Source organism: Petaurus breviceps, unplaced genomic scaffold (assembly GCF_028583685.1).
Source record: "Petaurus breviceps papuanus isolate PSGF00001 unplaced genomic scaffold, PetGlider_PUasm1.0 220, whole genome shotgun sequence".
Classification (NCBI taxonomy): Eukaryota; Metazoa; Chordata; class Mammalia; order Diprotodontia; family Petauridae; genus Petaurus; species Petaurus breviceps.
In genome coordinates, this window is record NW_027185876.1 from 20813038 (window position 1) to 20831724 (window position 18687).

An 18687-nucleotide genomic window follows, 5' to 3' on the forward strand; every position below is an offset into this window, starting at 1 on the left:
TCCTTCCTTCCTTCCTTCCTTCCTTCCTTCCTTCCTTCCTTCCTTCCCTCCCTCCATCCCTCCCTTCCTTCCCTCCCTCCATCTCTCTGTCTCTCTCTGTCTGTGTGTGTCTCTCTCTCTGTTTCTCTGCCTCTGTCTCTCTCTGTCTCTCTCTCTGTCTGTCTGTCTCTCTCTCTGTCTCTCTTTGTATTTGTATCACCAGAACTTACCATAGTACCTGGCACATAATAGTTGTTTAACAAATGGTTATTGATTATTGACTGTTGCCAAATAGTAATCATTAATACAATTTGAGATTTGTTTAAAAAAATCTTTTAAAGTATGTCAATGGAACAGACTCATAGTAAAAATTAGATACAATTTAACTCAATTATGTAGGGTTTTATAAACTCAAGAACCTAAACCATTTGAGGAAGGGCTCCCTATTGACAAGAACTGCTAGAAACTAGAAAGCAGTTTGACAAATAAAATAAGTTTAGATCAACAACTTATACTTGATGCCATTGTAAGTTTCAAATAGATAAGACATAAATATAAAAGATCACATAATTTTAAAAACATAAGAAAAGAAATGGAATTGATGTGAATTGGTCTAACTACTTTAGAAAACAAATTAGTATTATGGTTTTTTTTAAATGATCAAGAAGAGCAGGGCAGAGTCAAGATGGCAGAGTAGAAGCAGGACCTCCCCAAGGCTCTGGCTTCCACCTTACCCAATCAATGTAAAAAGGGGACTCTAAACAAACTTTGGAGCTTCAGAACCCACAGAATGACACAGAGAAGCTAACCTCCCTCCAAGGACAGCCCGGCAAGCTGGCGGCAAGCAGCCAGTACAATGCTCTGGTAGCTAAGCCTAGCCACTCAGGAGCCAAGGTTTTAGCCCCAGGGCAGGCCTGATCAGCTGCCGCCAGAGGGACTCCACATCACCAGCAGCTGTGGCCATTTCCAGATTTATCAACACATAGATTCGAAGGACAAAGTCAGAGGGCAGTGCATTGTGGACTTTGGGAACAGTACTTGGGAGTGCTTCGGCTTTTGCCCCCAGGGCAAGAAGCCTCAGAGACGCCTGGCACAGCCAGTGCCACATGGCATCTTCAGCTCCTGGCCTGCAGAGTGTAGGGGGACGAAGCAACCAGTCTGAGGGGTAATCGCTCTTGCTTTAACCTGCTTGGATCTGGATTGCAGTCTAGGGTAGAGGTCCTGGGGTGCGTGACCAGCTTGCCAGAGTGGGTGGAGGCCTCAGAGAGGGCACCCAACTAATACCTTCTGCAATTGAGAAAACCCCAGCGTTTAGGATGAAAGCTCCCCTGTCTGGTGGCAGAGTCCTACTGTGGCAAAAAGCCCAGTGGTCAAGTGACTGAGGGACAACATGACCAGACAAAGGAAGCAAAACAAACAGAAGACTCCAACATTAGACTCCTATTTTGGGGACAAAAAGGAGCAAAGCATGGAACAGGAGGAAGACAGTGAAGTCTGAACTCCTGCACCAAAAGCTTCAAAGGAAAATATGAGCTGGTCACAGGCCATAGAGTACCTTAAGAAGCAGATAAGAGAAGTGGAGGAAAAATTGGGAAGAGAAATGAGAACGATGCAAGAAAATTATGAAATGTGAGTCAACAACCTGACTGAGGAAAATCACACCTTAAAAAACAAATTGACTTAATTGGCAAAAGAGGCTCAAAAAGGCAATGAGGAGAGGAATGCCTTGAAAAGATGAATTTGCCAGACGGAAAAAGAATGTCAAAAGCTCAATGAGGAGAATCATTCCCTCGGATTTAGATTGGAGCAAATGGAAGCTAGTGACTTTATGAAAAATCAAGATGCTGTTAAACAGATCCAAGCAAATGAAACAATAGAAGGCAATGTGAAATATCTCATGGGTAAAACCACTGACCTGGAAAATAGATCCAGGAGAGATAATTTAAAAATTGTTGGACTACCTAAAAACCATGATCATGGAAACAACCTAGAAATCATCCTCCAAGAAATTCTCAAGGAAAATTGCCCTGATGTTTTAGAACCAGAAGGCAAAACAGAGGTTGAAAGAATCCACCAATCACCTCCTGAAAAAGACCCCAAAAAGAAAACTCCTAGGAATATTATAGCCAGGTTCCAGAATTCCCAGATCAAGGAGGGAATATTACGAGCAGCCAGGAAGAAACAATTTGAATATTGTGGAAACACGATCAGGATATCACAGGATCTGGCAGCTTCTACACTGGGGAATCGAAGGGCCTGGAACAGGATATTCCATAGGGCAGAGGAGCTGGGATTAAAACCAAGAATCACCTACCCAGCAAAACTGAGTATCATGTTTCAGGGGAAATATGGTTCAGTGGAATAGAGGACTTTCAAGCATTCTTAATGAAAAAAAAAACAGAGTTGAATAGAAAATTTGACATACAGATACAAGAAGCAACAGAAGCTTGAGAAGGTAAACATGGAAAAGAAATCATAAGCCACTGATCAAAATTGAACTATTAACATTCCTACATGGAAAAATGATAATTGTAACTGATGATATTTTTCTCAGTATGAAAATAGTTGAAGGGAATAGAAACATATATATATATATATATATATATATATATATATATATATATATATATTGGAGGGTATATGGGAATATGAATACATTTGTGAATGTGTGTATATATGCTTACAGGTATACATAGAGGGCACAGGACCAATTTAATAGGAAGGGATAATACTTAAAAGGGGAAATTAAGAGGTGAGAGAAGAATATAATGAGGGGAGATGGAGAGAGACAGAATGGGGTAAACTATCTCATAAAGAAGAGGCAAGGGAAAAGGGTTACAATGGAGGGGAAGAATAGGAAGGCAAAATGGAATGGATCAACCTTATTCTCACTGAATTTGGCTTGGGGAGGTAATGAAATACACACTAAATAGGGTATCTCACCCTACAGGAGAGTAGGGGGAAGGGGATGAAAGGAGGGATGATGGAAGGGAGGGCAGGCTGGGGGGAGGGAAGTTGGAAGCACCCACTTTTGAAAAGGGACAGGATTAAAGTGAAGAACAGAACAAGTGGGTGGTGGGATAGGAGGGAGGGAAATATAATCAGTCTTTTACAATATATCTACTATGTTAATGTTTTGCATTAGCTACACATGTACAAATGTATACTGAACTGCTTATCTTCCCAGTAAGGGTGGGTGACAAGGGAGGAAGGGAATGAATCTGGAATCCAAAGTTTTAAAATCAAATGTTTAAAATTATATATACATATATACTATTACTAATACTATCTTACATGTAATTGGGAAAGAAGATATACAGGCACTGGGGCAGAGGGATCCACCATGCCCTACTGGAAAAGTCTAAGGGGGTACAGGAGAATATATGGGAGAGGGTAGATTGGAGGAGGGGATATCCTGTGGGACTGCTATTCTGGGGTGGTGGGTAGGGGAAGAATGGGGAGAAAATGTGAAACTCAAAATATGGCGGAAATTAATCATGTAAATCAGAAGTTCATAAAGCATTTGAAAAATGAAAAAAAAATGATCCAAAAGTTCCACTTCTGGGCATATATACCTCAAGGGAGATCTAAAACAGAAAGAAGTGTCCTAAATAGACCAAAATACAGATAGCCCCACTTTTAATGGCTATAAATCAGTAGAAACAAAGTGGTTGCTTACTGAATGGTAAATGGTTAAGCTGAGTATGGTATAAGAAAGTACTGGGATTTTATTGCACTCTTTGAAATATATTAAGAACTCAAAAAACATAGGAAGATGTAGGAGCTAATGCTAATGAAGTAAGAAGAACCAGAAAAACAATAATACACAATAAGTACATGATGGGGAATGGTGGCTAGAGCAAAGTGTCTAGGTGAGGAGGAAAGGAGTCTGGAGAGTGAGTCTTGGCACACACATAGTAAAGCACCACTGAAGTCCTTCTTCAAATGTTGTTCCAAGGGAACACAGTCATCAGTCAGAAAAGCAGGAACTTGGGGCAGACTTTTCTGCAGATTGGCAAGGTGGCAAGTGAGGAGAAGAAGGATGATGGTTAATGTTGGAAGAAATGTGGAAAGACAGGTCAACTAATAATCTGGTATTTGTAAAATCATCTTACTGTTTTTAGTGGTAATGGTAATTGGAAGATCTTCCCTGCCCCTTCATAGGCCTAAGGGAATTTGAAGATCTTCCCAGCCCCCTAATAGGTCAAATTTCATTACATGGAGCCTGTGGTGGGAGGAGTTTGCTGGAAGGGTAGAGCAGAGCTGAAAGGAAGCTGGGAGTCAGAGCATTTAGAGCTGGGGGATAGAGAGAACACAAGCAAGGAGACAGCTAGGCTTGTGAGTGTTTGTGGGAAGGCTTTGGGATGATGTTGTTCTCTGCAATGTTATTGTGTATAGATTTCTTTGTTGCTACGATGAATTTGGTTTGATGGTGTTGGGATTTGGCTTTCTGGTGTCTGAATAAATGTTTTGCTTCTTTGGCTTGTAAATGGGGAGTATGTTATATTTTGTGATTCAGAACTATTCTGGCATATTCATAGTCGTCATTGGTGCTGTGAATATTACCTTGGTGATACACTGTTCTGGAAAATAATTTATAATTGTTTTTTTTAATTGTCTTAATTATCCATTCTGTTGGACCTAGTGTAAAGCCAAGTACAGTAAAGTACAAGTAAAGCTCCTTAGCTTTCCTGAAGAATGCTGCTGTGAACAGCTTTTCAAGATTGTGATTACATAGTATAGTGAACACTCTATTTATTCAATAACAAATCAGAGCAAAACATTCACAGCAAATCAAGATACAGCATTCACAACAGCTTATCACTAAAATGGCCACATAGTTTTCACCACAGTGGTCACATAGTTTTGAACAAAGTATAATCATTTAGTCAGTCAATCACTTAGTAATTCAATCAACTCAATCATTTAATCATCCTTAAGGAGACCTCCTTAAGGGTCACAAAATACAAAAGTCAAAGCTCTCCACCTCTGGATAGTACATTCATTTAGTCAATCACAGAGACCTTAATTCAATCACAAAGTACAATCACAAATAAATTACAATTCCGTCAGTCACTACTCAACAGAAAATAACACAATTCAGCAGACAGGACTACCAGCTGTTTGACCATTACATCCATACCTAGTTAGTTACCAGAGAGGGAAGCACCAAGATCTGGATTTTCGAAACCAGGAACCCAACAGCTTCCCACAGTCTCATCTGGCCAAATCACACAACTCTTCCCAAAGTGAGTCCCAAAGCAAAACCTCACATCAGGGTCAGTCACTACTCAGTATTCATGGAGAGGTCTTTTCATCTTGACCCAAGGTAGGCTCTAAGATTCCCTGGATCCCCTTCCATGGTCCCAGCTCCTACCTGGATACACCAAACTGTCACCTGGGTTCAATGGCAGACAGTTCCCAGTTCCTTGTCCAGCTCTCCGTACTGTTCCTGTACCACGCTGAAGCTCACAGTGTCCAGTCCACCTTAAATTCTTCACAGTCTCTTTTCCCAGGAAGTCAAGGCTTAACAAAGCCACAAACAGGTTCATGAAAAGTACCAGCATCACAGTCATGCTTCCTCAGTCTTCAGCAGCTCCAGCTGGTCCTTGGAAGTCTTCAGCAGCTCCCAGGAGAAGCTGGTAGCTCCCCAGCAGAAGCTCCAGCTGGTTCCCAGAATCAGAATCACTTCACCCAGGTTCCTAAAATCAAAATCATCCTCTCCAGCCTGGGCCTTTCCTCTTCAGCTTCCCTGGCAGCAACTGCTTCTGCCTCCACAAAGCTAATCCCAAGAAGTTCTGACTCTCCCTCTCTGGAGCTTTTCCTATATACAGTATTGCTCCTCCCTTTTCAGCCCCTTCATATTACATCAGCAACAGGGGTTCCCTATTCAGCCCTTTCCTGTTACATCAGCAACGAGAGTTCATACCTTCTGTTTCTTTAACAGAGGCTTAATTTGAACTAGGTGTTAAGTACCTCTTAGCTTTCCAATACAAAGGGATCTTTAAATTTCATTACCTTTACACCTAGAGATCTCACTTCGAGGCACATACCAAAAGAAGGTCTAAAAAAAGAAAGGCCCCATATACATCAAAATATATCAATTTTGTGATAGCAAAGAACTGGAAACAAAATGTGTGGTTTTTGATCAGGAAATGGCAAAACAAATTGTGGTACATGGATGTAATTGGAAGAAACAAATATAAAGAATTCAGAAAAACATGGGAAAATGTATATGAACTAAATGAAGCTGAAGCAGGAAAACATAATATACGATGACTGCCATAATGTAAATGGAAAGAATAATTTTTAAAAAAACATACCGAAGGTTGAAAGGTAGATTGAGGCCATATTATAGAAGGCCTTAAATGCTAAGGACTTATCAAATATTATCTCATTTGATCCTCACCACAATCCTGAAAGAAAGGTGCTATTACCGTGTTTCCCCGATAATAAGACACTGTCTTATTAATTTTTTTGGACAGAAAAACACCAGAGGGCTTATTTTCAGGGGAGGGCTTATTTTAATGAACATTGACAGCAATTTTAATAAACAGGTAAATGTGAACAAAAAAGTGTACCTTTATTCAATAAGCAAATCACTGGGGAAGAACAGGATGACGCGCTCACTGCTGCAGCTCTGATTGGATGCAGCTCGGAGCGCGGTGTGCGTTTCACGGGGGGGAGGGGGACGGTGCATACAGAGGGTAATGTAGCGTGTAGTGCAGGGGATCACCTTCACTATAGTAGCAATCTCAATAGGGCTTATTTTCGGGGGAGGGCTTATTTTAGAGGAATCTTACACAGTAAGGGGAGGGCTTATTTTCGGGATAGGTCTTATTATCGGGGAAACACGGTACTATCCCATTTTACAGGTAAATAAAAACTGAGGCAGAGGGTGACTTAACTAGGGTCACACAGCTAGTAAGTGTCAGAGGCCAGAACTGAACTCAAGTCTTCCTGACTCTAGGCCCACCAGTCTATTCATTGCTGGCTACTTGCCTCTAAAACTTAAACTATTTGTTTGTATTTCATGAATATTTACTGACTCTCAGGAGTTCACCTCTGAATCTAGCCACTAATTTCAGATATGGTTCTTTTGTTATTGTTCAGTTGTTTTACAGTTGTGTATGACTCTTTGTGACCCCCCCCCCTTTGGGGTTTTCTAGGCAAAGATACTGGAGTGGTTTGCCATTTCCTTCTCCAGCTCATTTTACAAATGAGGAAACTGAGGCAAACAGAGTTCAGTGACCAGCTCAGGGTCATACAGCTAGTCTGAGGTCAGATTTGAATTCAGATCTTCCTGATTTCAGGCCCAGCACTCTATTTCCTCTGCCACCTAGCTACCCATATACAACTACATATGGTTCTATAGGCTGGTTAATCATCCCTAGTTTTTATGCTCTTATTCATGTTCTGTGCCTCTCTTATCATTCAATTCTGTTTCCCCAGGATTAATATTGCTTTGCTCCAACTACTGGGAAATTATTGCTATTCACACTAGCCTTGGGGCCTGTAGTGGGTCTCTCCCATGCAATCAGGAAAGAGAATATGACTTGTGTGCATGACTTGCATGACTAGCTGAGCTGGTAAATGATTTCTTCAACCTACACATCACAGAATACTCTGCTTGGAGAAGAGATTTACATGGGGAATTAAAGGGAGAAAAAACTGTCATTGTGTGTGACTTACTGAACAGGGCATGCCAGTTCACATTGGACTTCTCTTCTGGCTGATACTGATGGACTATGAGTACCTTATGATGCTCAAGATTTTTCAGCAGTTCATCACAATAAAGTGGAATCCCGCAGCTTCCTTCCAATAAGTACCTGTAAAAAGAAGCAATGAGAACTTTGCTCATGTTGAAAATTATTCTGTCATAAAGGGGACATGGGAGGGGGTTGGTAGAAATTGGAATTTTTCCTCACAGTTTCCTGATCACCAGAAAACTTACAGGGAAATGGCCTTATTTCCTCCCTTCTCCCCCTTAATCTCTTTTCCTCCCTTGCTCCATTTCCTCACTCCCACTCTCTTTCTTTCCTTAATGCTCTTCTTGGGATACCCTGGTGAAGCGGAGGCATGATGACCAGAGGAGGTTGAATTGAGTAGCAAACCATCATTCAACTAGAAGCACTGTGCACAACTCAATAGTATCACCTGGATCAGATGTATCAAACAGGCAGCCATTGTCCCCAATGTGGGGAACTGGGAAATATTTAACAAAATAAATAAATATACAAAAGAACATAAATAATGATAATACATGGTTTTTTAAGTCAACATGTAGCCTTCAGGGATCCTTAGGGTTTCTAGTTGAATTGGACACCACTGACCTGGACCATGGCCTTTCTTTGATCACTTCATTTCTTTTCTCTATTCCTGCCCCTATCTTTATATGGCCCCTCCATCTCTATCTCCACTAGTTTTCAGACCCTTTTTCATTTTTCTTTTCTCTATCAATTTAGCATCCACTTCTGCCTTCCCTTTCCTTCCTCCTAGGTTGACTTCTCTCTCTCCCTTTTCCCAACAAACTGACATTAAGGAAAATTATACCCCAACAAAGCCTTTTTCCTGCTTCTCAAGCTGCTGTCTAGCCTGACCAATATGTCCCAGCATCAGAGGCGGTGCTAATACTATGTGGCAACAGCCAAGGGCAAAGGTGCCATCTTCCCCTCATGGTATAGAGAAAGCCCCTTTTAACTTAGAAAAAGTGGTGCCACCACATCCCCTTTTCTATCAGCCAAGTTCTCTTTCAAACCTAGGAAAAGAATTCCATCATTTTTGTTTGACTTGGTATCCTGCTGATTTCATGACTTCATGACTGCATGACTTCTCAAAGGTCTTTACCAGTTCTAGAATTAAGACAGAGTGTTCCAAAAATCTTGGTGAAGTTTTAAGTTTTGAAAGTTCAGTTATTTAATTATTTTCACACTTGTTTTGTGAATTTTAAATAATAAATTTTAAAACTTATTTGAACAAGATGGTGCACCTTGTCATTATTCAGTGCATGTGAAGGAGTTTCTGGATGATAATTACACAGACTGGTGGATCTCTAGAGGAGGTCTCTTTCTTGGCCACCTTGGTCATCTGATCTAGCTCCATTAGACTTTTATTGTGGGGCCAAGTCAAACCTGATGTGTATGTAGCAAAATCTTATTCTTTGAATGCTCTTACGGTTAGGACTTCAAATTTAATCCTTTCACTGGGCAACCGTTGATGAAATTTTTTGCAAAGTTTAAAAATCAACTGAAACAATGTATATATAGCACAAGACCGTAGTTACATTGGATTTTAATAAGACACATAAATCAGTATTTTAAAATGTAAATAATTAACTTTTCAGATGATGTTTTTTTTCTAAGTTTGTAGCATTTATACTGCTGAAATTATTAAAGCTTAATACTAGACTGAGATTTTTGGGACACCCTGTTTAGAAATGCAAAGTGAAAACAGGAAGGTACAATTAGTCGAAATTCTCAGCCCCCTAGAATCTGGTCTGACTGACCCTGAATCAACCTTGGACAAGAGTTCAGCAATGTCCTGAAAAGCGCTTGAAAGATCCAACTAATTCTGGGTCAGCATCACTCCCACAACAATACAGAGTTTCCCTTCTGATTTTAATGTGGGGATCTGGCTACAGATCCTAGACCCAAACTGAACCCACCCTTGTATAAATCTGGATTCTTAAGGATAACCAACAGTCAAGCATTCCTCAGAGACAGTAGAGACAAGGTGTCATTTGCAATGGAGTTTGCCTCCTGAAACTTGTCCACAATGATGCCTCTTTGCACATACCCTGGACTATTTTGTTTTAAGAGAAAAAGGAAGTGGTATTTGTAGTCTTCTGTCACTGAGGCAGAAGAATCCTAAGCAGAAGTCACAGTGGGCAATATATCTCAGGTGAGTGGGTGGGAGGGCAATAGTTAGTATAATAAGCAGTTCCTTATAATGGTACTAATAATCACGGTACAACATACCACATAGGATTCTCCACAACCAATGGATTCTGGAGTTGGAAAATGAAAGCAAAAAAAAAAAATGAAAGCAAATTGTTTTTCAGGGGTGAAGCCCTTTGGGCTACAAACCATTCACACCATTACAGTGAGCACTAAGAGGTAAAAGAAGACCTTAGCTATAGTTTGATATCTAATTTTTGAATGCACATTGGAGGTCAGCCAGATAAGTAAGTAATCAGCCTTGTGATCCTTTCAGAAGGCAATGGTAGATGGGTCACTTCACCTTTCCCTTGCAGATCTGTTCTTCTCTATTCCTAGACACCATGGAATAGAGCCCAATTCTGAAAATGAGGACCCTTTCCCCTTTTTCACTCAGCATTTCCTCTCCTTTTTGAGGTGCTAAGTTACCAAAGTCCCAGAGTAAGAGTAGGTCACTTACATTTCCAGCTCCTGGGGGATGCTGGCCACATTGAGGTCAAGACAGACCTTAGACCGAATATCTTTTGGACTGATCTCACCAATGATGACATAGGTAGTGTTCCGATTCTTCATGATGGCACTAGCAGATTTGCAGGGAGTGTCGACAAAAGGAGACAGCGACATGATAAGGAACACATTGAGTTTCTTTATCAGGTTCTCCAAGAATTCCCAAGAGGTTATGTCAATGTACTGGGCTTCATCAATAATAAAAATGAGCTTTTCCACTTTATTTATCTGAACAAGGCAGGAAAGACAAAACCCAAATTGGTGTAGGATTTCCGTTTTTGTGACTACGTGGGAAGAGTGTATATGTGCATGCATTTGTTGTGATTGCAGTTAGAAGTGATCATTTTCAAGGAAAAATTATCAAATGCAATAAAACCTCAAGAATTCAGTTTCAGGGGCGGCTAAGTGGCGCAGTGAATAGAGCACTGACCTTGGAGTCAGGAGGACCTGAGTTAAAATCTGGCCTCAGACACTTAACACTTACTAGCCATGTGACCTTGGGCAAGTCACAACCCCAAATGCCCTGCCTTTCCCCCTCCAAAAAAAAAAAAGGAATTCAGTTTCTACTAATGTGAAACATGCATATTTGGACAGTACAAATTCCTAGTGTAAACAAAATCACAGGGAGGAAGAACTATTTAAAAACGTTTACATGCAAACACTTGGTGTGCCAATTGAACATCATTTTTTAAAAAAAAGCAATCAGTGTTAAGTAACTTGCTCAAGGTTACACGGCCAGTTATTATTTTTGGGTGTGGTGCTGAGTGTCTGAGCCCAGGATTCGATCCTATCCCCAGATCATCCTGACACTGGAGCTGGTGCTCTTACTCGCTGTGCTACCTGGCTCTTACTGGCTGCGCTACCTGGCTGCCCCTTGAACATCATTTTTATCTCACCAGTACATTTGGGCTGATAAAGATAGCTATTTGATATCACTTTATTTTCTAAGTTTCATTTACAGTGGCAAATATTAGTACAATTAAATTGCATTAAAATAGATAACTCACATTTTTTTTCCTAATATAGACAATCCTTCCACCAATTAGTTTTAAAGATTTTACTGCCCAAACCAAGGCAAGCACTTCTTGATTAGTCACGTTTATTGTGACTGACTCTTTGTGACTCCATGACTCTCTGTCCGTGGGGTTTTCTTGGAAAAGATACTGGAGTGATTTGCCTTTTCCTTCTCCAGTGTGTCCCAATTTTACAGATGAGGAACTGAGGCAGATAAGTATTAAGTGACTTTCCCAGAGTCACATAACTAGGAAGTTTGTGGAGCTGGATTTGAACTCTATCTTCCTGACTCCAAACCCAGCACTCTATCCACTAGCTACCCTGGAAACATATTTTAAAACTTCTTTTTTAGTTCCTCCAAAAATATTAAGAAATAAACATTGCTCTAGTCTAAAAATCCTTTCCAGGTTTATCTCACTGGATAAAGTGGATTAAGAGCAAAAGGGATTAATAAGGCAGAAAACCAAACTTTGAACAAAAGGTATCTCTTGTTTGATTGAGATCATTAGTTTCCCTTACTTTAAAAAAAAAACAACTTCATTTTTATTTTTTTGTCTATGTTTTCTTTCACAACATGACTGTTATGGATATGTTTTGCATGTATAACCTATATGCAATTGCTTGCCTTCTCATGTGGGGTGAGGGGTGGGAAGGGAGAGAATTTGGAACTCAAAGTTTTAAAAAAAATGTTAAAAATTGTTTTTACATCTAACTGGGGAAAATAAAATAATAAAAAAGAAAATAGATCATTAGTTTCTCCAACCCTGAAAGTCTTCAGGCTAAGACCCACCTAGAGTTAGTGACCTTTTCTTAATTGATAAATGGTTAGGATATTGAACACAGGGAATCTCCCTTTCAGTCCTTGAGGAGAATGATCCAAGAAGGAATGGAGTAATTCTAGTTGAAAATTAAGTGACTATTGTTAGTGACTATTGTTTTGGAATGTTAATACAAAACTGTGCTTTCATATTGTGGTTTTTTTCTTCAAGATTCCTGTAAGTGATCCCTCAAATTGTCTTAAGGTAGAGAGAGGCCTGAAGGCACGGAGGAAGCATGCCAGTTTGAACATTTATCTCTTTAAGCAAGAAATATTTGGATATAAAATAATGTTAAATACTTTTTATTGGCATATTTGCACCTGAAATGCAGAGTACACCAATTAATATTTTTTCTTCGACATACTGTCACAATTATCTCAGTTGATAACTACCAGCTGCTACCCTGGTTTGGAGTCTGGCAGGAATGGGATTTCCTCTTCTCTTTCAATTTCCCCTGTAATATTTTAAATTGCCACCAGGTGGCAATGGGTACGTGTGTTCTGGAAAGATAAGCGCTAATCTTGGGCGAAAGCCATTTTCCAGAGGAAGTTTGAATGACATTGAGTTCAATTAAGCAAACATTTATTAAGCGCACACTTTTTGCGAGCACTAGGACGTAAAAATGAAGATGAAAATCATCCAGTCCCTGGACTTAACAACGTTACTTAAGGTAGGGACAGGTGAAGAACGGATATATACTTAAACATATATTGTTTCGAGGGATAAAAGCATAAGAATTATAAAAATTATAAAAACCTAAGCAAATAATCAAATCTATAGCATAAGGAATAAAAAAAACTCAAAACGAAACAAAGGGAACCAAATACCAATAAAATGAATTCTCTCCTTCATGGGCAGATTCTTTTTTCCTGTTGACTTTACCTTATTTTCTAGCAGAGTGAATAATTTGTTAATCTCTCGCCCCCAATTTATGCCTTCTGAACAAGACATTTTGTCTGAAAGGTAGTATTCTCATGGAGACATACATTCAGTAGATCTGTATGTAGGGGTCAGTGGTATTTGCATCTCAGCATGAAGGGCACTCCTTTCCTTTCCAAAGCCTTCCAAAACAATGTTCTTAGGTTTTCTTGTTTGTTTAATCAGGAAAAACCTTCAGTTAACACTATTCTTCTCCCTTTTCTTTGATATATTCAAAAATACATATCCAAGTTTCAGTAATAACAAAGTTCAACCTTTCCTGTCATGTGAATATAACCCCGTTCCAAAGCTCATTCGGTTATGGAATTCCCTCCTAATGAGTGGAGATGAATGTCCTCCCCTGTGGGAGGGACTTTCTTCGGTCTCTTTGAAATTATGTTGAACCATCTGTGCATCTGTGATATAAATCAAATCTGGATTTTCAATACGTATTGGCTAATAATGTCCTTGGCTAATACTTTATTGAAAAATTTTGCAATAGTATTTATTTAGTATATTGGGCTATAGGTTTCTTTTTGTTTTCTCTTTCTGGTTTAAATAGTAATACCATATTTCTGTGAAGAAAGAATCTGATAGGATCACTTTTCCTATTTTACAAAGAATTTATAAAGAGGAAACTGATAAGCATTTAACAAGGGGGGGAAACGTACACACAACACACTTCAAAATTGAATCTTAATTAACTTTTGCTCCATCACTTTCTTAAATGTAAAGAGTAAATGCTTACACTGAAAGTGTAATATTTGCTCTTGGTTTTGGCTGGCTCCAGCACATTCCTGCACTTATGCAGCATTGGAATTATTCTTTGACTATTTACTAGAACTTGTAAATCCATCTTATCTTGAGTTTGTTTGCTTTTTAACCTTTGGAAGTTCATTTATAACTTGTTAAATTTCTTTTTCTGAAATTGGGTTAAGCTATCCATTTTATATTTTTAAAAATATCCTTGTTAGCTTTATTAAATTAGTATATAATTGAGGAAAATAGTTTCTAATAATTTCCATTGTTTCTTCTTCATTTGTTATGAATTCATCTTTTTTCTTTTGGTACTACTAATTTAGTCCCTTTTTAAAGCACTAGACTAGTTAATGGTTAATCTGTTATATTATTTGGTCTTTTTTATCAGCTACTTTTATTTATCAATTCTTTTTTTTTTGTTTTGCTTTCAATTTTGTCAACAATCTGTTCTTTGATTTTTGGAATTTGCATTCTGATATTTAGTTCGATTTTTTGGTTATTTTTCCAATGTTTTTAGTTTCATACCCAATTATTGATCTTTTCTTTTGTTGATGAAAATATAAAGTATAAAGCCTGCTTTAGCTGCATGCTAAACATTTTTGATATTTTATTTGTTGTCATTTTCTTTGATAGAATTATCTATTGTTTATATTATTTGTTCTTTGATTCACTGTTTCTTTGGGATTAAGTCTCCAATTAACTGTTTAGTGCTTTTTTCAAAATCTTTTTAAATGAACATAATTTTTAATGTGTTATATAGTCAGTAAATAATGTGTTTAGTATTCATGTATTTGTTTTTAATATTTTATTCTCCACTATGCAGCAAATTTTTGTGAGTGTGCCATTCATTCCCTCCTGAACATTTGGCCCTATTGATGGCATGGTGGTCAGATGAGTCCTTAGCTCAGCTTCCACTGGCCAAAGGCTCTTTGCACTTCTGGGCATCATTGATGCACTGGCTGTAAAACACCACTGGGCCTGAGGCTCTTGGATTCCTGTGGCTCCCTCTGCTGGTCTTTCAAATCCCCAAGGATGAGGACTCTTCTCCGAAATGTAGAATGGAAAATCATCAAGGAGGCCAAGGACTGATGCCTCTTTCTCAGAGCCACACAGCCTAAGAGAGGAGGCCCTAAGGCCTCTTCTCTTGCGGAATGGTTTTTCTCCAGTATCTATGAGTGAAGAAGTCACTGAGATATCCCAAGAGCATATAATAATAATAGTAGAAATGATGATGATGATGATAGCTAACATTTATACAGTGCTTACTATAGGCCAGGTACTATGCTAAGCATTTTACAATGATGATCACATTTGGTCCTCACAACAACCCTGGGAGGTAGGTGTTATTATTATCCCTATTTTACAGATGAGGAAACTGAGGCAAAAAGAGGTTAAATGACTTGTCCAGGGTCATATAACTAGTAAAAATCTGAGGCAAGATTTGAACTCAGGTCTTCCTGACCCACAGAGTACTAACCAGGAACTGAGGAATTGGCAACTGACACTGACCCATGTTTGTGAATGCCTCCTCTACAATATATGCCTACCCTGCACCTTCTCTACAGTCTCTCGAGGACATTTCCTTTGCAAGTCATCATAATTCTCCCAGAAGCAAGCTCCCTCATCTGGCACTCTGCTCACACAAGACCCTTGTTACAACTGGAAAGCAGCACTGCACAATGCAGTCATAGAGGACCTCAGTTCAAACCTCACTTCAGATACTACTTGTATGACTTCAGGAAAGTCACTGAAGATGAAGGGCCTCAGTTTACTCACTTGTAAAATGAAGGGGTCGGACAAGTCGGCCTCTGAGTTCTAGTTCTACTATCCCATGATACCCCCCTTTCGTAGGAGGCCCTTCCTGATTCCTCTTAATTCTAAGGCCTTCCTTCTGCATCTAGCTTATTTGTACAAAGTTCTTTGCATGTATTTTCTCCTGTTAGATTATGGGCTCCTTGAAGACAGGCACTACCTTTTACCTTTACTTCAGTGCTTGGTACCCTATCTGGCTTATTAACTGACTGAGTGGTCCTACAGCCAGGTGTGTATAAAAAGACCTCAAGGTTTTAGTGGGCTGGAAGCTCCAACTTGCAGCTGTATGTGAACAGCATCAGGTGGACTCTCCTTTATAAACTTCAGAGGGTGGTTAATACATGTGAAAGGTGTGGGGATAGAGAGGACTCTGCTGCAGAAAAAATGCTGACACTGTCTTTGCCCATGGCTGTAACACTTAGTGTTTAGAATATGGAGCATGGTAACCATGCTACATCACACTGTGTTTAGTTCTAATCCTTGTATTTTAGGAAGAATATTAACAAACTGGCTACTGGGAAGGTGAGAATATTGGAAACTATGCAATGTGAGTATCATTTAAGGGAACTTGAGGTGTATAGCCCAACTGGGACTCAATTACTGAGAAACAAATTGCAACTAAGTGTTCAATCAACCATCATTTATTAGTCACTTATGACATATTAGGCACTGAGCTAAGCTCTAGGAATATAAGAAAGGCAGAAGAAAGTCTTTGCTCTTAAGGGGCTCACAGAGGAATGGAAGGGGCATCATGCAAACAACTATGTGCAGACAAGATATACACAGGATAAATTGCAGATAATCTCAGAAAAAAAAAGTACTAAAATTAAGGGGAATCAGGCAAGGTTTCTTGCAGAAGGTGAGCTTTTGGCTGGGATTTGAAAGAAATTAGTAAACAGGCACAGATGAGGAAAGAGCATTAAGACAGCCTGAGAAAATGCTCAGAATTGGGGGAGGGAAGGAAGGAAATACACTATGTGCCACACAATGTGCAAAGCTCTTCATAAATATTCTCATTTGACCCTCGCGACCACCCTGGAAGTAGATGTTATTATTATCCCCACTTTACAGTTGAGGAAACTGAGGCAAACAGAGGTTAATACAGCTAATAAGTATCTGAGACTGGATTTGAACTCTGATATTCCTGATTGTGGGCCTAGTGCCTTAACCACTTCACCATCTAACTGGCTCTAGGTCTTGAAAGGAACATCTTGTACAATGAACAACAAGGCATTGAATCTCAGAGTATCCAAAAGGAGAGTAAGGTGTAAAAAGACTAGAAAGGCAGAAAGGGGACAGGTTCTAAAGGACTTTACCTCTTAACAATGACAGCTCTCAGAAACTGTAAAGAACTGCTTCAGTAGATTATTCATTCCCTTTTACTAGAAGTCTTCAAAATCACAGGTTGGGGAAGAAAGGAAGGAAGGAAGAGAGAGAGAGAAAGAAAGAACGAAGGAAGGAAGGGACATAAAGATAGAGAGAGAGAATGGAAAGAAGGAAGGAAGGGATATAAAGACAAAGAGAGAGAAAGATGGAAGGAAGGAAGGAAAACCTAAGTTCCTCACTGGAATCTTATGGAATCTCGTCCATCAACTTTAAATTGCCAATCAGTTTCCAGTTTCAGGTCTTGAAAGAGGAGAGGAAAACAACCCTTTCCAGAGAACAAAACACAGGAGATTGTATCTACAGGTTAATTTCAATTTAACTTGATGCCCTTTGCCTCTTACCTATCTTCACCTGGAGATTGTCAATTCCCCATTCACTTGCTGATGATCCAGAGGTACACATACCTTTCTCAGGATGTTCATAAACAATTCTTCTATTTCCTTTTGCTTATTTACTCCACTCATTCTGCAAGCCTCCCGTGTCATGGGGAACTATAAATAAAGCAGTTAGTGTATTGAGTTTAGGGGAATATATATAGGAAAAGCAATTCCAAGGCAAGATGCAGCCAGGTCCTGGCATGACCTCCCCCTCCATTAGAATAAAATAATTTTGTTCCCTTTATCAAAATCTAAGAAAGGGATGAGAAAGGGAAAAAGAAAAGTCAATTATCAAGATGGACCATTTTAATGTTGTTACAGGAGCAATTTCTCATCCTCCCCTCCCCACCCCATCCCACCTCCCCCAGCTTTTCCAAGAAAGTGAGTTTAGGGCCAGGTAAGACTAAAAGACCTGCTCCTCTCTTGAGACACCCTGGGCATGAAAGCAATAAGAATAAGGGTGAAACAAAGGATGGGAATTCAGAAGGGAATCAGCAGGAATCATTAAACACCATGATGTACATTTCTTTCAAAACAAAACAAAACTGGCATTTGCCTAATTACCTGAACATGAAAAATGTCATTGAGGATACAATAGAACTCTTTATCCAAACAGTTCTTGACTTTTTCCTCCAGATTGTGTTGTCTCTCCTTGTAATGTCTGCAGGTATCAAGGCCCAGGACACTGGCCATGAGTAACTGAATGGTGTAGAAATGCTGATGGATACTAATCTTAGTCAATCCTATGGCAATGACCCTGCATGTTAGAAAGTCAAAGGTCAAATTATAATTCTTAGTAGGTTTCTTTTGGGAATAATAGGGGAGAGGGGTCATGGAAACACTGACTTCTTCATGGCTCAGTTTGAAATGGCCCTAGCATATTTATTGTCTCTCTCACTCTCTCTCTCTCTTACTTTTGCTTTCTCGCTTTCTCTGAAAGCTAAATCTTAATTCAACATTTATGAAACACTTCCCATGTGCCTAGAACATTGTGCTAGGTAATGAGGAAGATACCTTAGTAATCTGGCTTCCACCAAAGTCTAGGGCAGTTTGCATGTTGTTGCATATATGGAGGAAGATAGAACTCCTGTCTGGTGGAAAGAATGCTGAGTGTGATGTTTTGTACCTGCATAATTGTTGCCTCACACCTAAGCTATTACGTATGATGTCTTCCCAAAGTTA

The 18687-nt window shown here is 39.4% G+C and overlaps 1 protein-coding gene across 1 annotated transcript in view; it reads right to left on the minus strand.

Annotated features, from left to right (window-relative positions):
• The window catches only part of ADCY10 (adenylate cyclase 10), a 144269-nt gene that overhangs the window by 43248 nt on the left and 82334 nt on the right, over positions 1–18687 (minus strand). Inside the window, exons 14-17 of the mRNA XM_069094515.1 lie at positions 18070–18262; positions 17533–17619; positions 10375–10649; positions 7652–7808 (exon numbers count right to left, since the gene is read on the minus strand). Of these exons, the coding sequence (XP_068950616.1) occupies positions 7652–7808; positions 10375–10649; positions 17533–17619; positions 18070–18262 (712 nt within the window). The remainder of the gene's footprint in view (positions 1–7651; positions 7809–10374; positions 10650–17532; positions 17620–18069; positions 18263–18687) is intronic.